Source organism: Sorex araneus, chromosome 8 (genome assembly GCF_027595985.1).
Source record: "Sorex araneus isolate mSorAra2 chromosome 8, mSorAra2.pri, whole genome shotgun sequence".
Taxonomy (NCBI): domain Eukaryota; kingdom Metazoa; phylum Chordata; class Mammalia; order Eulipotyphla; family Soricidae; genus Sorex; species Sorex araneus.
In genome coordinates, this window is record NC_073309.1 from 13,484,482 (window position 1) to 13,512,017 (window position 27,536).

The window sequence follows — 27,536 nt, forward strand, 5'->3', positions numbered from 1 at the left end:
TGGGGCTGAGAGAAGGGCAGTACTCCTGCCATCACAGCCTCACGAGGTTCCTGAAGGAAGGGGGAAGGGAGGGACGATGGAACAGCATGCGGAGAAAGGCTGGGTCTAGGGATCCGTGGGAAAAGGGATGGTCCAGAGGGGCAGGAGGAAACCCTGGTAATCTGGAAGCCAGGGCAGGCCCACAGCCTGTGATGGAAGCTGAGAGAAAAGGTGACCAGGTGGGGCAGTCTGAGGCCAGACCCCAGGAGAGCGAGAGATGAGGCACGGAGGAAGCCACAGTTGGACTCCTGTGAAGAAAGTAGGGGATCAAGACAAGGACAGTTTGCCTTTTTTTTTTTTTCCGGTGCTCAAGAGCCACTCCCACCTTTTTTTTTTTTTTTTTGCTTTTTGGGTCACATCCGGCGATGCACAGGGATTACTTCTGGCTCTGCACTCAGGAATCACCCCTGGCAGTGCTCAGGGGACCATATGGGATGCTGGGAATTGAACCTGGGTCGGCCGCGTGCAAGGTAAATGCCCTACCCGCTGTGCTATCGCTCCAGCCCCCACACCTTTTTTTTTTGTTTGTTTTTTGCAGAGGAGTTTGTCTTGCTTTTTATTTATTTTTTAAATTTTTTTCCCCTGTATACCTCATTCCATTTATTGATAACATTCTTTTTTTTTTTTTTTTGCTTTTTTGGGTCACACCTGGCGATGCACAGGGGTTACTCCTGGCTCAGCACTCAGGCACTCAGGAATTACCCCTGGCCGTGCTCAAGGGACCATATGGGATGCTGGGATTTGAACCCGGGTCGGCTGCGTGCAAGGCAAATGCCCTACCCGCTGTGCTATCTCTCCAGCCCCTATTGATTACATTCTAATTGAGAGCTGTTGCATTGTAAGCAAGATCTTGCAATTAATTGAAATATTGATAATTATATGTATATATTCTTTTTTTAAAAAATTTTTATTGAATCACCATATGGAAAGTTACAAAGTTCTCAGGCTTATGTCTCAGTTATACAATATTCAAACACCCATCCCTTCACCAGTGCCCATAACCTTTTTTTTTTTTTTTTTTTTAATGGCTGTACTTAAACCTGTACTCTCTCACCAGCCCCAGGGTTTAAATTTCATTCCTTTCTTTCAGTTTTAGACCATACCCTGTGCTGCTTTGGGCTTACTCCTGGCAGGGCTTGGGGGACTATATGAGGTGAGGGGATCAAGCCCAGGTTGGCAAACGCTGTACCTGCAGTACTATGGCTCCGGCCCAGGGTGTGCTTCTTAGGAATATCAATGGAACTGCTGGAGGCACAGGTGTGGCCCAGGAGGATGGTGCTGAGTGGTAAAGCCACCGCTGTCCTCAGAAATGGAGGTGGGGGAACCTGTCTATTCCAGGCCCCGCTGCCTGCGACGCTGAGTTTCAGAGAGTTGGAGCATATGTGTTGCATACAAGAGCCCTGGGTTCAACCAACCCTCACCACCACACGGTCCCTACAACACCTTCAGGAGAAAACCCTGAGCTGAGCCTCCAAGCATAGCCTCATGCCCCTGCCCGTCCCCACCTAGCTTGGCCAAAAAGCTGGTTGCAGTGGTGAGCAAGGACGGGGCCTTAGGCTGCAGAGCGACCTGCCCAGCTCTGAGGTAGCGCTGGCTTTTGGTTTTGCTTTTTGTTTTCAAGTCCCAGGGGCATTTCATGGGCTCCACCAGCACCTGAGGAGAGAAGCTTCCAGGAGGGGCTGGGCCAGGATTTCCCCCTCACACTGGAGAGGCCAGCAAGGAGGAATTTATCAGAAACCAACTTTCCTCCGGTGCCTGGGAAAGGGGAATTTGGAAAGCCTGAGCCTGCACCCACACCAGAGCCCACTTCTTTGGGTTCCCAGAGAGACTTTCCCCCCATAGAGACTAACCGGCGCCGGGGCGGAGCTGAGAGCCGCTCCAGATGTCTGGGCGCGCACAGCTGGACGGTCACGTGGCAGCGCCTTCGGTCCCCCTTCCTGCCAGCGCTGCATTTGGCCCAGGCCCCTGTCCATGGCCGCCCTGGGGACCCTGCGCTGAGCCCTGCAGGCCGGGGCGTCTGGGGCTGAGCGTGAGTGTTGGGGGATCCCGAGACCTGCCCAGGCGGGTGGGCAGGGGGAGTAGGAATCGGGCCGCGGAGGGGACTGGAGGGCGGGGGCGGGGGCTGGCTGGGACCCTGGCCCGGGGGGTGGGGACACCAGAGAAGTCGCCACCAGAACTCCCTCCCCTTTCGGCGTGCCCCTCGGGTGGAGGGTTCAGGGGTCAGAGTCGGATTGCAGGGAGGGAGGCATTCGTCGGAGACCCGGGCCTGGGGTCCTGGAGCGCTGGCTGCACCGCCGGCCCCTGACCGAGGCTCTCCGCAGGGGGCGCGGGCGCAGGCCGAGTGGACATGAGGCGGAGGCTGTGCCTGCGCAGGGACGCGTCGCTCACGCTGCTTCTGGGCGCCGCCCTCGGCCTCCTGCTCTACGCGCAGCGGGACGGGGCGGCCCCGACCACCGCCGCGGCGCCGGCTTCCTCCCTGGCAGCTCAAGGGCTCACTCCCAGGCCCCGCAAAGCCCAGGCCTCACTGGCCACGGGAGCGGCCCCACTGGCCTACGAAGGCGACACGCCGGGACCGCCCACGCCCACGGGACCCTTTGACTTCGGCCGCTATCTGCGCGCCAAGGACCAGCGGCGCTTCCCGCTGCTCATCAACCAGCCGCGTAAGTGCCGCGGCGCGCGGCCGCACCTGCTCATCGCCGTCAAGTCGGTGGTGTCAGATTTCGAGCGGCGTCAAGCCGTGCGCCAGACGTGGGGGGCTGAGGGTCGTGTGCAAGGGGCGCTGGTGCGCCGCGTGTTCCTGCTGGGCTTGCCCAGGGGTGCAGACCCCGCGGGGCCCGACTGGGAGCGCCAGGGCTGGCGAGCAGACTGGCTCTCCCTGCTGCGAGCGGAGAGCCGCGCCTACGGGGACATCCTGCTCTGGGCCTTTGAGGACACTTTCTTCAACCTAACGCTCAAGGAGATCCACTTCCTGGCCTGGGCCTCGTCCTACTGCCCCGACGTGAGCTTCGTTTTTAAGGGCGACGCCGATGTGTTCGTGCACGTCGGAAATCTTCTGGAGTTCCTGGCGTCCCGGGACCCGGGCCAGGACCTGCTTGCGGGTGACGTGATCGTGCAGGCGCGGCCCATCCGCGTGAGGAGCAGCAAGTACTACATCCCGGAGGCCGTGTATGGCCTGGCGGCCTACCCGGCCTACGCGGGCGGCGGCGGCTTTGTGCTGTCGGCAGCCACACTGCACCGGCTGGCCGCCGCCTGCGCGCAGGTCGAGCTCTTCCCCATCGACGACGTCTTCCTGGGCATGTGTCTGCAGCGCCTGCGCCTCACCCCTGAGCCTCACCCTGCTTTCCGGACCTTTGGCATCCCCCAGCCCTCAGCCGCCCCCAACCTGCGCACCTTCGACCCTTGCTTTTACCGCGAGCTGGTAGTAGTGCACGGGCTCTCAGCTGCTGACATCTGGCTCATGTGGCACCTGTTGCACCAGCAGAAGGGGCCAGCATGTGCGCAGCCACTGCCTGCAGCTACTGGCCCCTTCCAGTGGGGCCCCTAGCCAATGACCACAGCCCCAAGGGCCGCTCATTCACACTCAGGATGCAGGAGGTTTGAAGGTGCTTTCCCGGGCAAATTATTTCATTGTCTTCCTTACCCACAAGGGCATAGTTTAGGATCCAACCCAGATTGTCAGGTGTCTTCCCTGGGTTCCTGGCAATCAGGGTGATTTGGGTCACCCCTCTGGGAGCCCATCTAGGACTAGCCCTTCAAGGAAGGCAGGGCTGTTGAGGTGGGACACCAGGGCGTGTGTGTGTGTGTGTGTGTGTGTGTGTGTGTGTGTGTGTGTGTGTGTATACATGTACATACGGACAGAGCTGCTGAGTTATGAACACTGGGCTCTGTGTGTGTGTGTGCATGCACGTGTACGATGCATGTGTGTGCGTGTTCCCTGGTTTAGAGCTCCCGGGATGATGTAGACGAAGATAAACTTTTCTCAGGTGGAAACCCAGCGAGGAATGGGGATTGGCCATAGTCCCGGAACTGCCAAGCATTCTGCCGCATCTTAACCCGAGAGCAAGCATCCCCTCCCCTCTCCCATATGGGATTTCCAGTCCAGCCTTGGTCTTCTGGTCTCTGAGGCCTGTTTCCCAGGAGCCAAGTCCTCTGCCCTGGCTTGGCAGAACATGAGGGACAGAGGCACACACACCCCATCACCAAAGAACTCACATCACACAAGTGTACTGGTCTCCTTCAGAGAGCTGGGAACTCCTCCCCCTAAGATGAACCCAGCTATGAAACCTGTATTCTCCAACCACGTCTTCCTCCAAAAAACAAACAAATCACCCACACTTATTTTAGTACAAACATCCCAGCAACGGCACATGGTGAGCCATTGCTGAGGGCATAGATCTTTATTGGAGGGGATATGGGCAGGGGGTGAGGAAGGTTCCCCCATTCTGGGAATTGAGGACAGTGCTGGCTGTCCCTGACGGTGGGCTGTGTGTGGGTTCTCTGGTCAGATCAGTCCAGATGGGAAGACACCAGTCACAAAGTCATGGGAGCGCCACACAAGCCTAGCTATAGGCCCAGTAACCAGACCGCAGGCAGGCCCTGCACATTCATCGTTAACTATACAGGATGAGGCTGTACATGAGTTAATTACAAAACAGTCATATTTACAAAATTCTGTACACACATTTGAAAAACTCACAAAATTGTCATCTATGTATCACAAGTTGCTAGACCAAAATATTAAAAATGGGATAAAATTATACATTTCTCTTCTCAATTCTTTTCAAAAGGATTAATATTTGTAAAGTACATATGCTACTTTCCTCAGCAAGACTCATGGAGACCAAGAAGTCCAGTCCTCCTTGAGTCCTCAGAGGCCTTGAGCCAAGACTGGGCCAGCCAGGGGACAGTGGCCAGGGTCGGGGCAGGGGAGCCAGCCCACAGTGCGGGACACAATGTGGAAACGCAACGAAGGAAGATGTCTTTGGCTAAAACTTTGGCATTAAATAAAAGAGGCAAACAGGATGGAAACATGCAGCCCTGCCGGCCAGATTGGGGCAGAACGGGGGCACAGGTTGACTTGAAGGCTGACTTCAAGATGGGTGGGAACCAGGCCTGGGTACACACCAGGATGGTAGAAAATAGTTTCCACCATTGTGCAGTACCTCCGAGGCCTGGCAAGGGAGCGCGTGCAGGAAGGAAACGAGGAAGGGCAGGTGGGCCACACTGGCCACAGCCAGTTCATCAAGTAACTAAAGTAGATGTAGTGCAAAAGTCGCAACCAAGTACTATGGACATGCTACCTGCTTGCCTTAAGGGTCACGTGGCCATGCTGGGCCAAAGGCAGGACCTGTCCTCGTCCTGGTACCTGTGTCTTCAGCCACAGAAAGAGCCCAGGTTTTCCCAGTGGGCAGGGGGTGGGGAGACAGAACCCTGCCTCCGAACATAGAGCTGAGAGCTCCTGGTCCAGGTATCCAGGCTCAGAGTTTGTGCTTCTCTTTGCAGTCTGTGTTTCCTGTTGGCACCAGCAGGCTGAGGACGGACGGAGGAAAATCTGGGCCTCTCCCCTAAGTGCAGCGAACCCAGCCTGAGCCCCACCCCAACATCACAACAACCGTCAATACTGGCAAGGTGTCTGAGAAAACCCACAGGGTGGCACTTGGCAGCCCACTGAGCAGGAGGTGATGCACAGTTCGAGAGGGCAGAGGGGCATGGGTGGCGATGTCCCTAGGAGAGCTCTGCTGGTCTCAGGTAGGCACCAGGCCTGGGGGGGCCGTACAGAGTCACCGAGGCAATGTGATTATTCTGCATGACCTGGCATGAGAAGAGAACACGAGTGAAGGAGGGAGAAGGGATGCAGCCGAGCCGGCCAGCAGGACTGGTGCACTGGCCACACGAAGGGACCTGAGGCACGTTCTGCGCATGGGTGCTCAATGCGAAACACCTGCACAGGGTGGGCCAATCCCTCAACACCCGCGTTCCCCAGGAGTGATGTTGCCCCACGCCTGTCTGCTCTTCATAAAACTTCACACCGATCTGCCTAGTTCTTTTGGATCTGCTAGGGTTATGCATACAAGGGCTGCCAGAGGCAAACCTGGGTCAGTCGTGTGCAAGGCAAATGCCTACCCCAGTATTATCACTCCAGCTCGGAAGCAAAAGTGGACCCTAGCCCATTCCCTCCCACCCTGTGAGCCATCGCCCAGGTGACATTCATTCTCATGGCGTGCCCAGGTCCCCAGCACTCCAGGGCTCAACCTCATTTGCCTTATGGTTCTCTACCCTGCTTCTTCACTCATGCTTTCAGATATACATGTAGGAACCACAATTACCTCTCATCTTGCTGGACAAGGACAATTGCTTCAGCCTCGAATCTCAAATTTCCCTAACAGAAGCCTGAATCTCCAGGTGTTAACTGTAGGCAGGCCCAGGGCTGGACAGATAGTATAGTGGGTAGGGCACCTGCCTCGCACACTGTCAATCATGGTTTGATCCCTGGCACCCCAAAGGGTCCTCTGAGTCCAAACGGGGATGATCCCTGAGCACAGAGCCAGGAATAAACTCTGAGGACCATGAGGTATGACCCTCCTTCTGCGCCCCCAACACCAAAAGATGGTGGGGTAGCCAAACCCAGAGATGCTTGTATTACTTAATACTGTTGTTAAAGGGACAGGAGAGAGTACAGTGATTCGGGCGCTTGCCTTGCAGGAGGCTGACTGGGTTTTGATCCCAGGCACCCTATGTGGTCCCCTGAGTACCGCCAGTAGTAATTTCTGAGTGCAGAGCCAGGAGTTACCCCTGATCAATGCCAGGTGTGGGCCCTCACGTCCCCCACCGAAATGTAAGTAAGCCCAATTCTACATGACAGGGTTTGTGGAGGATCAACCAGTCAGCAGAGCCACTGGGCCCTCTTTAGTCATCTGCCTTTACTATTCCTCCTATAACCACTGATCTCTCAAGCCCTGGGGTTTACCTCAAAAATCATCCGCTGAAGACCAAAGCAGAAGGTGGAGCCAAATGGGTTGGTGTTATTTGGAGAGGAAGACCTGAGACCAGAGAAACCAGAATTAGAGGGGACAATTATCAGCCCAGGCCAGCCAGAACACCCAGTTTCTTTGGGTTGGGGGCTCATAACCAGTGGTCTCTTATGCAGTAAGTGTATCTCAGCTCCCCACACGGACCCTTAAGGTCTGTAAGCAATACAGGAAACAATAGCTCAATGGGGTACAGAAAATTATTGAGTATTTGTCTTGGTGTGATGTAAGGAATCTAGGAAAGGAGGAAACCAGGTAGTGGGCTGTTGGGCAGGGAAAAAAAAAGAGATAGTTAAAAAAGTAGGGACATTTCTAGCTTGTATGAGGTCTTGAGTTGATACTTAGCCCTGTGCAAGCACTGTGGATTGACCTCTGTTAAAACAAACAAAAAAGCTTAGGACAGTCAAAACTGCCTCCCCAACCAGGTTTGATCCCGGCATCCCATATGATCCCCCAGCACTGCAAGCAGAAGGAATCCCTAAGCATAGAAGTAAGCCCTGAGCACAGCTGGGTGTGGCACTAAAACAAACAAACTCACACACACACAAAAAACAATTAACAAAGAAATTCCAAACACACAAAAATGCCTCCCTGTGCCTGTGATAGTAGAGCACGTAGGGGGTTTGCCTTGTATGTCTAGGCTCCCAGCACTGCCAGGAGTAAGTCCTGAATGCAGAGCCTCGCCCCAAAGCAAAGCAAAATGAACCAAACCTGCCTCTCTTCTAGTAGGAAGTGAAGGCTGCCCATCTTCAGGGGGCAACCACAAACGGGGGGGGGGGGGGGAGGGGGGCAAGCAGGACCACTGATAAGGGGAGCAGGATGATGTTTCCATAATACCAGAAGCACTGAGGTCTCCTTTTTTCTTTTCTGGGCAACACCCAGCAGTGCTCAGAGCTGAGTCCTGCCTCTGTGCACAAGGATTGCTCCTAGCGAGGCTTGGGAACTTATATGGGCCACCAGGGATCAAATCAAATTGGGTCAGTGGTATGTAAGGGAAATGCCTTACCTGCAGTACTATTACTCTGGCCCCCAAGTTGAGGTTTCTTTGTTTTGTTCTGTATTTTTGTTTTTGGGCCACATCTGGTGATGCTCAGGGATTACTCCTGGCAGTGCAGAGAACCACATGGGTTGGCAGGGATTAAACCCGTGTTGGCTGTATGCAAGGCAAGGGCCTTATTCGCTGCACTATTTCTCTGATCTCCCCCCACCCCCCACAATAAATTGGGGTTTCTAAGCAGGAGACTCTGTTGGGCTCCAGGCTGTGCAGAGGAGAGTGGCCAGCGATCACACCCTTCTGCTTACCTGTGTAGGACAACGGGCTTCTCCACAGGGTGGCCTAGGAGCTCCTGGATGTTGTCCCACTGTAAGAGGATAGAGGTGGCAGGGGGTTAGCAGGGGCCCTAGACTCCTGGGAGGTTCATCACGCTCACCTCATTTGCAGGCTGCATCAGGGACGAAAGTAGCCCAGCTTACCTTACTGTAAGTTGTGCATGTTTCTGTCTGACCATCTGCATTTTCTGAAAAGAGAAGAACGGGTGGTTGGAGGCTGGTCCAGCCTGGATTCAGTGCCACACCTGCTCAGGAAGAGGACTCAGACCACCCACACCCCAGCCCTAGGGAAAACAGACTCAACCACCCTTTGCTCTGGGTTTGCAGTCCAGAGAGAAAGCAAATGGGCTGTTAAAAGTTTCTGAGGCTGCGAAAGTAAAGGGGTGGTACAGTCAGGGGTGCGCTCCACAAACCAGCAAAGGACACAAGATACAACGCTGGACTGGAGTACCCTAAGATCATCTGGAGACAGGAAACTCTTCCCTTCAGAGACCAGCGGTCGCTTAGGAAAAGGCCTGCAGGCCACCAGCAGACCCAGATCAAGGACCATTTAGGCCCCACAGTAAGAGAAGAGCTGGAGTGAAGGGCTGACCAGGCGTGCAAAGGCACCACAAACCCAGCTACTCACCATCCCCCTTCCGCTTGGACCCTTGTCCCTTCTCATCACGACACTGACTCCAAAACCCTTTCATTACCCTGCAGACATTCACTACTTACCTTTTTTTATGGCTAGTGGGATCTTGAACTCACAGCGGTGATAACTAGGAAGAGAAGAGAAGATAGATGGTTAAAGGCGGGGGGGCCCCGAGAGGCCTGGTTACCTCTAATATCTCATCGCCCCTCCCACCCCTGGGAAAAACAAAACAAAACAAAACAAAACCAAACCCAGAATCAAACACCTCTGCCCACATTAGCTATGGTGTCTAAAGACAGTCATCTTGGCTGAGTCAATTACGCTTTCTGAGCCAATTGTCTTATAAGTAAATGGATACAGTGAGGTATTCGTCAGTGAACCACATTAGAAGATCAAAACTCTTGGGGTCAGAGCAATATTACCAAGGGTAGGAAGCTTGCCTCGCACACAGCTGACCTGGGTTTAATTCCCAACATTCCATAGGCTCTCTGAGCCCCGCCAGGAGTGATCCCTGAGAACAGAGCCACCCCCGAGCACTGCCGGGTACAGCACCAAAACAACAAAAAAGAGCAAATCAAAACATAGTATATGTTCACTTTCTATGAAGTAGCAAGAATTCAACTATAGATAAATTACTGAACATCCGGGGCCAGACAGTACAATGAGTCGGAATGCTTATGCATGTGGCAGACCCAGATTCAATTCCAGCATCCCCATAAGATCCTCCGAGCCTGCCAGGAGAACACCCCGCCCTCTTCTCCCACACACAAAAAAGTTACTGACTATCCTTAGTTAGAAGTTAAGGATATGAGCCCAAAATTCACACAGAGGGGCAGGGATGGGTGTACTCACATGTTAAAGTTATAATGCCCAGGGTAATTGGTGTGTAGAACAAACTTCTTCACCTTGTGTGTATTCGCATCAAAGAGAATGTCCTGGTGTAGAAAACAAGGATGCTCCAGTAGGGAAAGTTACTGAGGTCAGGAAGGGACTTCCCAAGGAGACAGCAAACATGTGGATCCCACTACTAGAGGGTTCTATAAAACTCAGGCAATAGTTTTCTCCCAAACAGCAGTCAAAGAGACAGCTGAATCCATGGACCCTTCCTTGCTGGCCACTTTCAGCGAAAGGGAATGACCAATCATCTTGGACCAATGCTCGAGCACCTTGTCAGAAGTAGCCTGTGAATACCTAGGGTTTGGCCCTACTCCTGCAAAACAATAATCAATCGCCAGTGAGTATGCATGTGTGTAACTCGATCAGCACATCAACAACAATGAAGTGAAAATGAAGGGTTATCCCCCAGCACCACAAATGGTCCTCTAAATACTCCTAGGAGTGAAAAATAAAAGTATAAGTGGGTGGGACCAGAGGACTAGTTCAGTGAATGGATAGGGCATTTGCCTTGCAAGTGGCTGACCCAGGTTTGATCCACAGAACCCCATGTGGTCCCTGGAGTCTCACCCACAGTGATCCCTGAGTGCAGGGCCATGAGTAAGCCCCTAGAACTGCCAGGTATGGCCCCGAAACCAAAACCAACCAGACCAAAAAAACTGAAAACAAAAACCCAAACAATAAAGTTAGGGGTTAAAACTTATGCCCTACTCCCCTGACCTTCCCAGCTTCCCATTCTGCAGCTGCTCAAGTTATTTGACTGATGGTTAACCCCTCTGCCAATGGTCATACTTCAGTCGTCTTAGGATGAGCTCTTTTCCTCCACTTCCCTGCCACCTAGCAACACTGCTCTTCAAGGCCTTGAGTACAGTCTGTAACAGTGCCTTTGCTGGGGCTAGAGAGATACGACAGTGAGGAGCCTGCTTATCTTGCACACGACCAGCCAGGTTCAATCTTCAGCAGCCCATATGGTCCCCCGAGTAATGCCAGGAGTGATCCCTGGGCACAGAACCAGGAGTAAACCCTGAGCACTGCCAAGTATGACCCAAAAAACTAAAAACAAAACCCAAAAGTGTGACTACCTCTTGCCACCATCCTTGTTCTCCAGAATTAGGGGTCCCATTGGCACTCCCCACTACTCCTGGCTTTTGCTCGCTCTTTCCCCACAGAGGCAGAAGCGGACTATCCTTTCTCTCTGCAATCTCCCTGTCCTCTGCTGTGTCAGGTCCTCAAAACCTCGAAGGTTCAAGGTATAGAAGACCATGAGCAAGATCCTAGTTGTTCCATGTTTATAAAATAACTTCTCAGGCTTGCTCCCATTTATTAGCTGGACAGTAAAGCACAGACGGGCCACTGGATCCCTTCAGGACCCTGGGTCTAGAGCAGGCATTTCTCAGCTGGGAGCCACACTGCTTCTTCTGGGCCCCCAAGATATTCCAGAGGTACTCTTGGGGTGCCAAGACATAAGATTAAGGTACTCTTAATCTTATGTCTTGGGGGCAGAGGTACTCTTGGGGTGCCAAGACATAAGATTAAGGGAAACAATCTGTGTAATAGGGGTGAGGGGGCGTAAGAGGGAAACAAGGTGGGAAGGGACCATGGTCAGAAAATGGTTGAGGGGCTGGAGCAACAGCACAGCGGGTAGGGCGTTTGCCTTGCACCCGGCCAACCCGGGTTCGATTCCCAGCATCCCATATGGTCCCCTGAGCACCGTCAGGAGTGATTCCTGAGTGCATGAGCCAGGAGTAACCCCTGTGCATCGCTGGATGTAACCCAAAAAAAGAAAAAAAAAAAAAAGAAAATGGTTGAGGGGCAATGGAAGGGGTCAGTCAGAAGAGAGCCCAGAGATACTGGCTGAGACAATTCCTGTGGGATGATCCCCTTAAAGGACACAAACACAGCACCACTTTTTGTAGCCACTTTAGTTTCTCTGTTTTTGTGACTCCAAAAGAGCATCCTACGCTACAAGAAAAGACAATGCCCAAAACAATAGGACTGATCCGCACAGCCTTTACTGTGGAGCACTTCCTCCCCAGAGAAGTCACTAGTGAGCCGAGATTAGTTCCCCCCACCAGGAATGGGTGCAGCTCAGAGGGAACACACAGATTTGTCTGGGTATTCTGCACCCCCGCCCCCACCTTCTCTTAAGGAAACACACTTACCACTCCAAGGGTGAAGTAGTTAAAAAAGTAGTCATTGCACTTGGATGGGACTTGCTTATGGGGGGAAGGAGAATGAATTTTCATCTGTAAATAACAGAAATAATGAAGAACAAATATATGATTGGAAAATTATATTTCTAGTTACAAATATATAAATTATATATAATGAAAACAAACAAATAAATAATCTAAGCTTTTAATATATAGTTCCTGTATTAAATGAAAATCGACAAATTCCATTTCTTGTATAAAAACACTTCTCATACCTTGTCTTCTGACTTATAGAAGACTTTGTGGGGAGAGCCAAGCATGCTAAGAACATCTTGGCAGGAATCACCAAAATACACAGAACGTTCAAATACCCGCATCTTGGCATCTGCTAATAAGCCAGGTCCACAACCTGCAGAAAACAGGAAGAAGCAATCAGATTCCCAATTAGCTGTATTTCAAGGTTCTGATGCCCCACTCTCCCCCTCCAAAAGTATCTCTGATTACTTGCTGCATTATCAGATCTAATGAAGAGCAAACTGCCCACAAGCAAAATACTAGGTCATGACATGGAGCTCTGGAAACTTCATACATTCACTCATCAAATATGTGTCACTGATTATTATGGGCCATGTGTTGCAAAAACAACGGTGAGAGAACAGGTTCAGTCTCTATTCATAATGGAGCTTATGGCACAGTGAAGATCATAATCAGATTGTGACACAATTGTACAATAAAGAGCAGGAAGGATGCCGTGGAAGGATGCTCTGGAGGTATATAACTGAGTGCTGTTGGCTACTGTCACTTTCCAGAGATGCTGACAAGATACAAGAATTTGCATTAAGATACTCTTCTTTTGGGGCCAGAAAAACAGCCCACTGGACAATCTAGGTTGACTCTCCGGCACCCCATAAGGCTCCCTATTCCTACCAGGAGCGATCGATCCCTGAGTATAGTGCCAGGAGTAAGCCCCGAGCACCAATGGGTGTGGCACACACACACACACAAACTCAAAAGCAAACAAAAGAAGGTACTTCTTTTTCTTTTTTTGGGGAGAAGGGCAGGCTTTTAGGGCCACTTATTGGTGGTGCTCAGCTGACCATATGTAGTGCTGGGAACTGAAAGGGTTGGTAGTATGCAAGGCAAGATAGTACTTAACCCTTGTACATCTCTCCAGCCCCAGAAGAGATACTTCTTCTTTTTTTTTTTTGCATTTTCGGTCACACCCGGCGATGCACAGGGGTTACTCCTGGCTCATGCACTCAGGAATTACTCCTGGTGGTGCTTAGGGGACCATATGGGATGCTGGGAATCGAACCCGGGTCGGCTGCGTGCAAGGCAAACGCCCTACCCGCTGTGCTATTGCTCCAGCCCCAAAGAGATACTTCTTAACAGAAGCCCCCAACAAGACATTGGACCTAAAGATCATTCCTTAAGGAGTCAAAAGTAAGGCGCCCATTAATTCATTCTCTAACTACACACAATAAGGCCTCTAAATTTCAAGACATTAACCTGGAAAAAAATGGATGATAAAACTTATGATCTGCCAAAACTTTATTTCTCAGGAATAATCTTTAGGGGCTGGAGAGATAGTACAGAGGGTACCAGGAGTTTGCCTTTCATGTGTTCAACCCAGGTTCAATCCCTGGAGTCCCATATGATCCCCTAAACAACATCAGGAATAATTCCTGAGCGCAGAGCCAGAGCATTGCAGGGTATGGCCCCAAACAAATACAAACCAAAAACAAACAAACAAAAAACAAACAACAAACAAAAAAAACAACCCCCCTCAAGAACAATCTTTGAAACTTGACTTTTTGCCTAATAATTTCAGAAAAGGTTCTTGTTTAAGTAGACACCAACATTTGTAACATGTTCCCATTTTGTGAATGTGAAAATAAAGTGTTTTAGCCCAAATTGGTACTCTAATAATCACTGACATCCCTTGTTTTGCACTGAGCTTTACAATTGATAAAGCTCTTTCACGTACATCAATATGATTATTAAATATACAGAAGACTTCAGGGATTCAACATCTAAAACAATTAGGCACAGAGATCCCCAATTAAATCAGGAGTCTTTATTCACAGCACATATACACACAGAACAAAAAATGAAGCACCTGTGTTTAAATTAACTAGGCCCTAAGAAACGCATAGTCTGGGGGCTGGAGCAATAGTATAAAGGGCAGGGCATTTGCCTTGCAAGCAGTCAGCCAGTGTTTCATCCCTGGCACCTATAGGATCTTCTGAACCGGCCACAAGTAATTCCTGAGGGCAGAGCCAGGAGTAACCCCTGAGCATGCCCAGTGTGACTCAAAAAAGAAAAAAAAAAAGGGGGAATGAAAAAGAGAAAAGAAAAGCATAGTGAGAATGAGTGACCTGAAGAATTCAGCAAAAGTCATGTCAAGATGAAGTGTGGGCCCCAGAAAAACCACAGGAGTGTAGAGCCACAGAGTCACAAATTCAAATCCCCAGTGTCCCATATATGTTTCGTACAAACCATGTAGCTCTGTGGTTTGACCCTGCAGCTCTGCTGTGATCCCTGGTACCACAAATGATGTTTAGCTATATAATAGCCAAGTGTGTGTAAGCATCACAAAAAAAGGGTAAGAACTCCAGCAAGCACCTCTACAAAAAAGATATATGACCACTACTGAAAGTGACTAGCACTGCGAGATGTGATCCAAAATCTGCTCTGCCCCCCAAACAAAACCTAAGACTTAGAACCTGATATTCTTAAGGCTGGAGAGACACCACAGGGGTTAAGACACTTGTCTCGCGGGGCTGGAGTGATAGATACCACAGCAGGTGGGGCATTTGCCTTGCATGCTGCTAACCCGGGTTTGATTCCCAGCATTCCATACGGTCCCCCAGCAGGCCAGGAGTAATTCCCGAGTACATGAACCAGGAGTAACCCCAGTGCATTTCCGGGTGTGACCCAAAATGCAAAATAAAAAAAAAAAAAGACATTTGCCTTGCAAGATGCTGACTCTAGTTCAATCTATGGGAACAACTACTTAACACAGAACTGGAAGCAGCCCTTAAGCACCACTGGGTGTGGTCCCCAAAATCCTCCCCTAAAAAATAAGATGTGTAAGCACCTCAGTAACTTTCATCAAGCACTACAACCCAATTTGTCTGTGTTAACAGTGCAAGTGCCTCACTAAAGGAGTGCAAACCAAGATGAGTACTGTGGCTGAACAAGCACTGCAGCTGCTGATGGGTGTTCAACCCCGAGCCACAGTAATAACACCATCAATGATGGGAAGAGAAAGGGAATTTAAAAAAATAAAATGTTGATGAGCCCAGTCTCTAGGGACCAGACACCTGTGACACAGATGGGGCTCCAGGACGTCTCCTTCACAGATAAACCTTCAGTCATCTCACTCTCACTGAAGGCTGGCCAGGTCAAATCATCCTGAGTGTGGGGAATTATTTCTGATTCCCAGGGTGAGTTTTCATATAAATTATCATAAGGACTGAGACAACCAAACCGAGCAAATCATATTAAAATATAACTACAGGGGCCAGAGCAATAGTACAAAAGGTAGGATGTTTGCCTTGCAAGCAGTCAAAGTTCCATCCCTGGCACCATATAGGATCCACCGAGCCTGCCAGGAGTAATTCTTGAGTGCAGAGCCAGAAGTAACCCTGAGCATGCCCGCTGTGTACGGCCACCCCTCCCCCCCACACACAAAAAGGTATAACTGCAGGGGCCAGTATTGTCCTGAGCACTGCCAGGAGTGAATCCTGCCTGAGTCCAGAGTCAAGAGTAAGCCCTGAGCACTGTCAGGTGTAATCCCCAAACCAAAATAAACAAGTAAACAGAAGTGTAACTATGGGACCACAGTGTATAGCAGGCAGGGTGCTTGCCTTACACATGGCTGACCCAGGTTCAATTCCTGGCCCTGCATCTGGTTAGTCCCGAGTCCCACAAGGAGTGATCCCTGAGCACAGAGCTAGAAGTAAGTCCTGAGTACAGATGGCTAACAGTGGTTTTAGGGAGGCCCACTCCATATCGGGGAATCTGAGACCTACTCAGCATAATTAAAGGCCCCAAAGCAGCTTCAAAAATCAGGTGAGAGGGGCTGGAGCGATAGCAAAGCGGGTAGGGCGTTTGCCTTGCACGCGGCCGACCCGGGTTCGAATCCCAGCATCCCATATGGTCCCCTGAGCACCACCAGGGGTGATTCCTGAGTGCATGAGCCAGGAGTGACCCAAAAAGAAAAAAAAATCAGGTGAGGATCCTGGACAGACGAGCTACTGAAGGCAGCCATTTCTTTCTTGTTCAAGTCTGCAAAAGTCTCAGCAGAGTATGGCCAGATCACACTTTCACATGTCTTTCCCTGCTACGCTGCTGATAATTTGGGCATTAAGGGCAGAAAAAGGGAAGAGAGATGGACAATACTGCAGCCCACAAAGCTACATCTCCAGGAAATAGCCGGAGTATGGTGGCCAAGCACACAGACGGATCATGCACATGCTGGAGGAAGCAATGCTGTCAGGAAGTTAGGCAGGAGAGAGGGCTCACGGAGGCTTGGAATGCAGGACGCCCAGGTCAATCCCAGTTCAAGATTCCCAGAGCTCCACTGGGAGTGACTCATGAGCGTGGAGCAGGAGCAGCGTCTGAACACTCGTCGGTGTGGTCTACAAACAAACAGCGCTAATAATAGGACCAGGAGACAGCTCAAAGGGCTGGAGCATATGCAGGAGCCTGGGTTCAGTCCCTTGAACTCCGTGGTCTCCCAAGCACCACCAGGTATGGCCCAAAAAAGAAAAAAAAGATTTTCTAATAAGACTAATTATCTTGGGCTTTCAGAAACTTAATCAGAAATTAACCATACAAACTTATCTTCTATCAACGACCTCTAAGCATGTGGGATTTTAGATTTCCTCAACGTGAATAGTGAACTCCCCTAACCCAAAGCCAGTAGCTGACCTGCAGCAAGTAGGCGAAGTCGTAAACCTGAGGGTCCAGTTCCATCTCGAAGAACATCTACACTCTCAGCATATACATTGCCCAGGAAACAGCTCAGGGGCATCACAGGAGCCCTGGGGACAGAGAAAACGAGCAGAGGCTTGACCCTCTCTCCAGGGAGACCAGGGTCTTGACTTACGCTCCCCAACACTTACTTGGTATCCTGTAGGCTATTTCCACTGTAGATATACATTCGTTTCACAGTCGCTCCATGGGGTATCTGGAGAGAAGCGAGGCCATGGGCAAAATTCGGCTGCAAAAAAAAAAAAAAAATTACTACTAAGGGCTTATTACAGACCACATGATGCAGATGCTGGCAATTCCTTAGGACTCATGGTCTTAACTCAAGAACTGGTCAGGTCTGGGGTCAGAACAATACAGCCGATCCTGCCCACTTCCCTCCCACCAATGTGCCTCAGCCCCCAGCAGCTTTGACCTGCTGACCAGGCTTTTCCGCTCTGGGCCAGGCTCCCCAAGGTACTTCGCCGGCACCTTCGACCACACGGTACTTGCCAGGCTGCCCGTGCCGCCCCGGGCCCCCCCCCCTCGCCCTCCCCACTCCAGCCCTCCCGGAAGCAGGTGCCCAGGGTGTTGGGCAGCAGTGGGGGAGACTCCGTATGCCCTCTGGTCACCGGGCAGGTTGAGGGGCACCCCTCTTTCTCACTTGACCTTTTCTCTCTGGGTCCCCAGCCCCCTCCCAGCATTCTTGACTGTGCCCTAAGCACCACCAGGAGTGATCCCCTGAGCACAAAGCTAGGAGTAAGTCCTAATCACTGCTGGGTGTGATCTGAAAAACAACCTCCTTGCACGTCTGCACTCCCCAACCCCCCCAAGAACTGGCTAGATTGCATATAGTCAAACCTCGTTCTGAATGAGTAAGCTTCACCCCACTCATGCATGTTTATCTTTTATTTATTTTTGTATCACACTGGAAGTGCTCAGGTGTTACTCTAGGCCAAGTTGCTGGGAGTACTCAAGGGATCATGTGTGCCAGGGATTGAATCTGGGTCTTCTGCATACAAAGTGTGTGCTCTAAGCTATCTTCTCTTCCTGGCCACAAGTTTACTGGGGTAAGGTTACAATCATAATCATAATTCTATCTCCCTGGCTCTTGCTCAGGGATCACTCTTGGTGGGCTTGGGGAAAAATATAGGGGGTCCGGGTTCAGTCACATGCAAGGTAAGCACCTGACCCACAGGCCTCCCTGGCCTTGAGTTGTTTTTTGGACTACAACCAGTGATGCTTAGGGCTTACTCCTAGTTCTGCATTCAGAATTGCTTTTGGCAATGCTTGGGGGACAATATGGGATATTGTGGATCAAACTTGGGTGGTCTTATGCAAGACAAGCACCTTACCTGCTATATTCTCTCTCTCCGGTCTCAACAAATTTTTTTTTGGGGGGTCACACCTGGCGATGATCAGGGGTTACTCCTGGCTCTGCACTCAGGAATTACTCCTGGCGGTGCACAGGGACCATATGGGATGCTGGGAATCGAACCCGGGTCGGCTGTGTGCAAGGCAAATGCCCTACTCGCTGTGCTATTGCTCCAGCTCCAACAAATTCATTTTTATTTTATTTTTATTTTTTTGCTTTTTGGGTCATACCCGGCGATGCACAGGGGTTACTCCTGGCTCTACTCAGGAGACCATATGGGATGCTGGGAATTGAACCCGGGTCGGCCGTGTGCAAGGCAAACGCCCTACCCGCTGTACTATCGCTCCAGCCCCAACAAATTCATTTTTAATTTTAGTTTTTCTTTAGCATTTTTGAAAGTTTTTCTTTCCTTCATTAGTGAGAAAATTCATAAATGCTTCCTTTAATAAAATGCAAACTTTATAAAAATCTATGATTTCAGGGACTGGAGAGACAGAATTTGCCTTGCACACTGCCAATCCCAATTAAATCCCCAGCACCCTGTATTACGGTCTCTTGAGCCTCACTAGGGGTGATCCCTGAACACAGACCCAGGAGTAACCCCTAATCGCTGCTAGGTGTCTAGCCCCATGCTCTCACCTCTCACCCAGAAAAAAAAAGTTTAATTTCATGGGGCTGGAATGTACACGGGTAGGGTGCTTGCCTTGCATGTGGCCCACCCGGGTTTGATCATCCCACATGAGTACTGCCAGGAGTAAAAAAAAAAAAAAAGTTTAATTTCATAATCTTAAGAATGTTGCTACCAAAGGATCTGCAAAAAGCAGTATAATTAAAATCCAGTATGAAAGTATGAATTCTTCCAAACTTTGCATTGTTAAGGCAATATGACTGCATTTGTCTCTGCACAAGAGCCTGATGCCCTCTGCAGCTCAAAAGTCATCTTCTGGGAATGCCAGCTGGGCTTTGTTCTTCCAGTGAATCCCACCAACTCCACCCTACTCCTCACCCCTAAATGCCCGAATAAGAAATCACAGGCTACCAATCCAACCTCCCACAATGGCACTATTTGCTGATCCAGCCACCTGGGCATTTGGATCACATCAGATTTCAGGGGAAAGGAAGGGCTTACCTCATACTTGGGAGCCTCTGTCCATGAGTCTAACTGAAAAGAGAACGACAGTCCTCTGAAATTGAGGTGGAAGAGCTGCTCGGCAGAGTTGTACACTGTAAGGGAAGGAAGAGAAGAGAATGATGTGGTTAAATAGCATCAGAAGCTGGGAACACAACTCAGCCTGGCAGAAGTAATTACTGACAAGACCTCCCCTGTGTCTCACAGACCTTCTAGTTTGAACACAAGGAATTTTTCATTACACCCAAGCACCAAGCCCCCAATCCTAGAAGAGCCTGGCTTTAGAGATGGAGCTGGATGGTACCATCTGGCAGTTTTATCACTAAGGGATGCCATGATGACCAGAAGAATCAGATGAATATGGCTTACCTCCAGGATGGGTTGCACCAAAAGACTGGTCAATCTGTTCAATAGTGGGAGCAATGGCCTGAGAGTTAAAATGCACTCCACTGAAAAACAAAGATATTGTTTAATACCAGGCTCTGCAGAATGGGCTCACAAATCAGAGGAGGATGGCAAAAGTTACTCTTGAAACATGTTGATAAGTCAGGACCAGAGTGAGAGTACATAGGTTAGGGCATTTGCCTTGCATGAAACCAACCAGGTTCAATCCTGAGCATTGGCGGGTGTGGCCCAGACACAAAACAAAAGTAAAAAAGTAAAATGAAACACACACACACACACACACACACACACACACACACACACCACTTACACACAAACCCAACATTGATAAGTCTGTAATTAGATCAAAATACTCTTTTACATTAGAGATAAAGAGATCAGAATAAATTATTCCTCCTGAGGCTGTTCTAGAGAACTGATCCTCTAGGGCAGTGTCTTCCAAAGTGGAAGATACCAGGCCCCGGGGTGGGGCTAGAATGATGCAGGGGGGCAATAGTAGCCTCAGGGGTAGTTGGAAGCTGCTTGGTGTTTGTTTGTTTGAAGGACATTTTCAGACAGCACCCGGTGATTTATTTTTTTGGTTTTGGGGCCTCTCCCATTGGTGCTTGTCTGGCTGTATCCAGGGCATTACTCCTGACAGGGCTTAGTGAACCACTGTGATGCTGGAGATTGAATTTACCCAGGCTGCACTCCTGTATGACTCCTCTGGCCTCTGAGGTTTTTTTTCCCTGAAAAGAGGCCAAATAAGTTTGAAAACTTATGTTTTAGGATTTTTTGAGACATTTCAAACTGTTTAGAAGGAAATAAAACTGATCTTAATTGACAATCAATGCAACAGAGTAGCTATAACAGTAGATGTTTTACCAGATCTTTCCAGTTTGGCTTAAAAGGGAACCATCTTTTCTTTTTTTTCCTTTTTGGGTCACAACGGGCAATGCACAAGGTTACTCCTGGCTCCGCACTCAGGAATTACCCCTGGCGGTGCTCAGGGGACGAGAGGGGATGCTGGGAATTGAACCTGGGTTAGATGTATACAAGGCAAATGCCCTACTCGCTGTGCTATTGCTCCAGCCCCTAAAAGGGAACCATCTTTAAAAGCCTTCAGAGCAGGGAAGCAGGAGGGAAACTGGGGACGGGGGTGGTGGGAAATGTACACTGGTGAAAGATCTCATGTTGACTGAAACTCAATCACAAACAACTTTGAAACTGTGTATCTCAGGGTGATTCAATTAAAAAAAAAAGCCTTCAGAGGCGCTGGAGGTTTAGCTTATTGGGCCAGAGCACATATTTTGCCTGTAGGAGCCCTGGGTTTGATCCCTGGCACTCTACATATGATCCCCCGAGCACCACCAGAAATGAACCCAAGCACAGAGCCAGGAGTAGCTCCTGACCACTACCCAGAGTGCCTCCCTCACGGCAAAAGAATATTTTTACTTATTTTAGTTTTGGGACCACACCTGGCTGTACTCAGGGCTTATTCCTGGCGCTGCACTCAAGAATTACTCCTGGTGGTTTTCAGAGGATCATATAAGATGCTGAGAATGAAACCTGGGTCAGCCATGTGCAAGGCAGGCGCCCGACATGTTGTACTATCTCTCCAGTTCGTATTTTAAAAAGATTTTGTTGGGTCACACCTGGAGATGCTCAGAGTTTACCCCTGGCTCTGTACTTAAGAATAACTCCTGATGGTGGTCTCAGGGGACCGTATAGGATGCCGGGGATCAAATCTGGGTCAGTTTTGAGCAAGGCATGCACCCTAACTGCTATCTAGCTACTCCTTATCCCCAATGGGGAAGAAATATTTGTGTCATACAGGCTATTCCTGTTTTCATTCTAAAAGCAGATTTTGCTCCCAAATGTAGGAATTCTCAGAGGTTTTGAAGACAGGACTATTTGGTTCATCCCAACTTCTGTTGGGGTGAACATAAGTAAGAACTGAGAAGGTGTGAGAGAAGGACTGCTAAAATCCAGCACATGGTCACATCACCCTGAGTGAACTTTGTGGTGAGAATTAAGCAGACAGATATGTAGATGTGATACGTTTAACAAACAGCATGTTCCAAATAAGCTTTCCATCTTTTCTCCCAGGAAACTGAGGTGGTTTAGAGGTAACCCAAGAAATCATGACATTAGACTGTTTCATCCTGGAACTTTGAGGCTGGGAGTCTTGATTAATATAAAGAGACAGAGTCAAGTTCAGCTGTCCTAACTCTGATGTGTTCCAGCGTACCAGCAGGGAAGAAAACTTACCAATATTTTAACTTTACTTTAGTCAAGTCATATACTTCAATCACCTAAAACAAAAAAAGTTTAAGAATTATTAATGCATTGGAGTTGAGCAAGATTAGCAAGACATTTTTATAATAAAGGAAAATAATATCACTAAAGTTCTCTGATGCAGTCAGTGCACATTACTTTTTGTTCTCATTTAAAAATTTTTGTTTTTGGACCACACCGGACAATGGTCAGGGGTTACTCCTGGCTCTCTACTGAGGAATCACTCCTGATGGTACTTTGGGTACTTTGGGGGCCATGTCGGATCCTGAGGATCGAACCTGGGTCAGCTGTGTGCAAAGCAAGTGCCCTATCTGCTGCACAATCTCTCCAGCCCCTCATTTTTAAATTTGAAGGAAAACTCATACCACATGCAGCATAAAACCAGCCTTCCCCTCTTTTGGCAGGCAACTGAACAGCTGTCTGTGAGTGCTTCAGGTCAGGGTTCTTACATCTTATCTATCTTGAGTCACACAGAACCATGTTCTATCCCTCCCTGACACAATTCAGATAGCTTAATACCTGAAGACTGAGCCTCTTCCTTCTGTGCCACACTTTGCTGCATTCTGAAGCCCCTTAAAAATCTGGTTCACTGGTTTGCATAGGGAAGGTACTTTACACATTTCAGATGGGCTGGCCAGGAACTAAGAGGGTTAAGGGCAATATGAAACTTGAAAGCATGAAGAACGTAGAGGTCACATAAGGGCAAGGAAATAGGTATGAATCACTGGACACCTAGTGTCCTTGTCAGAAAGCCTGGGCACGGTAGCATGTGACGCCAAACCAACATGTCATTTCATGAGGGCCAGGGCTCCATGGTGGCATAAGATCTCATAAATCTACCAGAATGAAACTGTTTGTAAATCTGAAGCAGGTGCTCTGCCTCCATGAACGTGATCCTGAGGCTTAGCCAGTGTCCCCGGCAAGGGTTTTCCTTCATTCATCCTCTGCGGGTGGCCCTTTAGGGTGTTCCTTCTGTATCTTAGTCACCCAACTATCAGAAGCCCAGACCAATTCACTACAACAAACTGGCCAGCCCAATGGTGAGTAGCGAACTGCAGTTAATCACAACATGTAGGGTGGAATATGTGGCAAGTCCTACAGTGCTATCTTGGAGTCTTCATGTTACTGGGAAAATCAAGCAGCACATTTTAGTTCACAGAGCCTGCTGAGCCACAGGGGAAAGTATCTGGAAAAATCTAAGGACATAATTTTGAGACTGGGATAGAGCTCAGCAGTACAGCACTTGCCTTGCATGTACTCTTTAAGCCCCAATACTGCAATGAAAAAATATATAAAACTGGGGCCATAGTACTCAACACCTTTATTGCAAACCACAACACCTAATTAGAGAGAGAGAACAAAAGGGAATACCCTGCCACAGTGGCAGGGTGGGGTGGGGGAGATGGGAATGGGGGTGGGTGGGAGGGATGCTGGGTTTATTTGTGGTGGAGAATGGGCACTGGTGAAGGGATGGGTTCTCAAACTTTGTATGAGGGAAACATGAGCACAAAAATGTATAAATCTGGGGCTGGAGCAATAGCACAGCGGGTAGGGTATTTGCCTTGCACGCGGCCGACACAGGTTCAATTCCCAGCATCCCATATGGTCCCCCAGCACCGCCAGGAGTAACACCTGTGCAAAACTGGGTGTGACCCAAAAAGCCAAAAAAAAAAAAAAAAGTATAAATCTGTAACTGTACCCTCACGGTGATTCACTAATTAAAAACACACACACACACACACACACACACACACACACACACACACACACACACACACACACACACACACACACACACACACAAAACTGGGGCTGTAGTGATATGACAGAGTGTAAGATGTTTGCCTTGCACACAGCTAGTCTGGGCTCCATCCCCAGCAACCCATATGGTCCCCTGGGCCTTCCAAGAGTAATTTCTGAGTGTAGAGTCAGGAGCAATCCCTGAGAACCATCAGGTGAGGTTCCACACCCCCTTGCTTCCCCCCCCAGCAAAAAAAAACCCACAAAAAATAAAACATATACAAAAAAGAAAATAAAGTACATGATCTTCTACCTTCTGGGTTAAAAAAAGACAAGTCTTTATTTTCTTCCAAAGAGGAGGAGACAGGGGCTGGAGCGATAGCACAGTGGGTAGGGCGTTTGCCTTGCACGCGGCCAACCCGGGTTCAATTCCCAGCATCCCATATGGTCCCCTGAGCACCGCCAGGGGTGATTCCTGAGTGCAGAGCCAGGAGTAACCCCTGTGCATCGCCAGGTGTGACCCAAAAAAAAAAAAAAAAAAGCAAAGAGGAGGAGACACTGCAGCAGTTACTTTAGGAAAGGAAAAGACAGGTGGCCAAAATATTGAGATGCCAGAGCGATAGTAGAAGGTAAGGTTTGCATGCTGCTGACTAGGGTCTGACCTCTGGCATCCCATATGGTCCCAGGAAGAAACCAGGGATTTGTAGGGCAAATGATGTTCACACTAAGCTATTTTTTGAAAACTATCACAGATGAGAAATTCTCATACCACGTACATATTCTATTTCTATATTCTGCCAGGAGTAATTCCTGAGTGCAGAAATAGGAGCAACCCCTAAGCATTGCTGGGTGTGTCCCCAAAGCAAAAATAAACAAAAAGATTAAAAAGATTGTGACACCTTATCCCCATCCTCAGCAGGAGGAAGGGAAGAGGGAAGCCACAGATGACAGCATAGGGAGAGGTAGATTCTGAAGCCCTTGGAGAGAGGAGCAGGAGGACTGGCTAAGTGTCAATCAAGGGCACCGGAGGAATTGTTCAGTTTCTAGAGGTTCAGGCAGCACTCTAATCCAATCTTTATATGGAGTCCACAGAAGGCAGGAGCAAAGGCAGAAAGGGTTCTGTTTCACCTCCTCATTCAAATGAGTTTTGCAGATCTCACATTGCTGCCTTGTACTATACCATTTCTTCCGTTTTTATCACTTAACTTCCCATACAGAACAAAGTCATTGCCAGTTCCGGTGGTCAGTCACCACACGCTGGGAATAGATGGTTAGAAGTTTGGTGTCAGGCAGAGCGCTTATTCTCTGTCTTGTTGTCCAACCGGTAACCAGTAGCACTCACAGGCTTTTTAGAATTCAATTTAGAAAGGGAAGAGTTGTGTTTCCTATTGGATTTATCAAATCAAAGGCAAATTAACTATTTATAAAGCTGTTTCCAGATTAATTTTTCCCCAATTTGTGATGAAGCCTTAGAGGGAATATCTGAATCCACAAGGAGAAACCAGGGATTTGTAGGATACATGATGTTCACACAAAGCTACTTTTTGAAAACCATCACAGCTGAGGAATTCTCATACCATGTACATATTCTATTTCTATATTCTCTTGTATTCTCTCAGCTTCTCACTTATGATGGAATGATGAGAACTAGAAAGTACCCAAGTCTTTTGGAAAGGGAACTCCATAACTGAACCATGCCACTGCCCAGAGCCACATTTAATCTTGCAACTTATCTCAGGCATGGATCTGGTATGACTCATGCTTATGATTCATAACCATAAGGCCCAGGCATTTGTATACAATATGTTACAAACACACTTGGCTGTAACAACAGATGAATAGCTAAAGAAATAGTGGTATATACACATAATGGAACACTACAGCTCAAGATAACATCTGGCATTTTGTTACAACTTGGATAGAACTAAAAGGCGTCAACGTTAAGGGGAATCAGAAGAAAGAAATATATGGATGATACCCGTCATATGCAGAACACCAAGAAATAAAGCAAGGGAATAGATGATGGCTAATGAAAACAAATCCTTAGGCTGACAACAAATTGAGAAAGAGAAATGAGAACATAAGGATAATGGTGAAGGGATACTGGTACTTTGGTTGTGGGTGTGTTATAGTACCTTGTATGGCTAAAGCATAAATATTAACACCATTGCAAGCCAGGTTACCTCAATTAAAAAGCAAATAAAACCCCAAACATCCTAGAGAAAAACAAGTGATAGTAAACTGCACTTGAATCCCAGTTCAGAAAGACTCCCCAATATACCAGCAGCAGATTGCTGAGTAATATTTCCTCAGAGGAGTTAAAGAATCATATAATTGCTGGTCATACTAAGCCCTAAACTTTAGGATTTTAGAAAGAACAAGTCCATTTTTTTTCTTCCAACTTGGACTCCTTGTATTTGCTTTTTGTATACACCAGGAGATGCTCAGGGGTTACTCCTGGCTCTGCATTCAGGAATTACTCCTGGCGGTGTTTGGAGGACAACATGGGATGCAGGGGACTGAACCCAAGTTGGCCGCATGCAAAGGAAATGCCCTACTGGCTGTACTATTGCTCTGGCCCTTTAGTACCCTTTTTGAAGATCAGCATATCTACATCAATACTTAGCTCCTCTCATTTTTCTATTTTACTGAAAAGTCCCCTTCCCATAGCATGCTGTTCAAATCATAAACACTTTTTTTTTTTTAATTTTTACTTCTGAAGCCTAGGGCTAGGGTTCAAGCATCTCACCCTACCTCATACTCCACCCCATTCTCCCACTTCCTCCTTCTGAAAGGAAGAGAAGAAGTGTTAGTCCCTAACATCACATGGTACCTGAACCACAGAAGTCTACTCCCTACTGCACCTGGGGAGTTTCGGCAACATCTCACAAATGCACATATGAATCAGACTAGCATGAAACTTGGGTGTTTATAGTTACCTTAAGTCTCTGATTAAAAGCATCAAACAGTAGTTTGATTCCGTCCTGAGTCAGGTTAAGGATGAGGTCATGGCTTAGAGGAGACTACAAAAAAAAAAAAAACAAAGTTAGAAACACATGATGAACTAATTTGTTCGTTCCTGCCTACTAATAGTCTTACAATATAAACCCAGTGCACAGGGAATATTTAGTGCAGGCAGCCCCTTCCTCCCACAACTAACAGGTTTGGAAACATAAAACAACTGTTGCATGCAGTGCAGTGCGTGTCCTTGACTCCCAGCCCACAGCTGCTGCTGGGTCCTGGCTGAAAAGCAGCTCTTTCAGGCTCTGAGTAGTAACAGTTGGGGGAAATGGGCCTAAATTCTTTCAACATATGTAGGTCATTTATTACAAGGATCCAGGATACACTTTTATTTTATTTATTTATTTATTTATTTATTTATTTATTTATTTACTGGCTTTTTGGGTCACACCTGACGATGCACAGGGATTACTCCTAGCTCTGCACTCAGGAATTACCCCTGGCCGTGCTCAGGGGACCATATGGGATGCTGGGATTTGAACCCGGGTTGGCCGCGTGCAAGACAAATGCTCTACCCGCTGTGCTATCTCTCCAG

General features: G+C 48.6%; 2 protein-coding genes across 2 annotated transcripts in view; one reads left to right on the forward strand and one right to left on the reverse strand.

Moving 5' to 3' along the window:
• Window positions 1–784: 784 nt before the first annotated feature.
• On the forward strand, window positions 785–5,850 carry B3GNT9 (UDP-GlcNAc:betaGal beta-1,3-N-acetylglucosaminyltransferase 9). Its single transcript, XM_055145954.1, has 2 exons — window positions 785–2,068; window positions 2,361–5,850. The coding sequence occupies exon 2, from the start codon at window positions 2,387–2,389 to the stop codon at window positions 3,581–3,583; it is 1,197 nt and encodes a 398-aa protein (XP_055001929.1). The 5' UTR covers window positions 785–2,068; window positions 2,361–2,386; the 3' UTR covers window positions 3,584–5,850.
• PHAF1 (phagosome assembly factor 1) overlaps window positions 5,712–27,536 on the reverse strand; it is a 35,645-nt gene continuing 13,820 nt past the window's right edge. The window contains exons 3-16 of the mRNA XM_004600613.2: window positions 26,920–27,003; window positions 22,214–22,257; window positions 19,928–20,007; window positions 19,559–19,653; window positions 17,210–17,307; window positions 17,016–17,128; window positions 12,353–12,486; window positions 12,087–12,170; window positions 9,883–9,965; window positions 9,114–9,157; window positions 8,541–8,584; window positions 8,370–8,428; window positions 7,007–7,079; window positions 5,712–5,850 (exon numbers count right to left, since the gene is read on the reverse strand). Coding sequence (XP_004600670.2) covers window positions 5,764–5,850; window positions 7,007–7,079; window positions 8,370–8,428; window positions 8,541–8,584; window positions 9,114–9,157; window positions 9,883–9,965; window positions 12,087–12,170; window positions 12,353–12,486; window positions 17,016–17,128; window positions 17,210–17,307; window positions 19,559–19,653; window positions 19,928–20,007; window positions 22,214–22,257; window positions 26,920–27,003 — 1,122 coding nt within the window. The 3' untranslated portion in view covers window positions 5,712–5,763. The remainder of the gene's footprint in view (window positions 5,851–7,006; window positions 7,080–8,369; window positions 8,429–8,540; window positions 8,585–9,113; window positions 9,158–9,882; window positions 9,966–12,086; window positions 12,171–12,352; window positions 12,487–17,015; window positions 17,129–17,209; window positions 17,308–19,558; window positions 19,654–19,927; window positions 20,008–22,213; window positions 22,258–26,919; window positions 27,004–27,536) is intronic.

Excerpts from the sequence above, each read along its gene's own strand:
- B3GNT9 (XM_055145954.1), top strand. The coding sequence starts at position 2,387 with ATGAGGCGGAGGCTGTGCCTGCGCAGGGACGCGTCGCTCACGCTGCTT.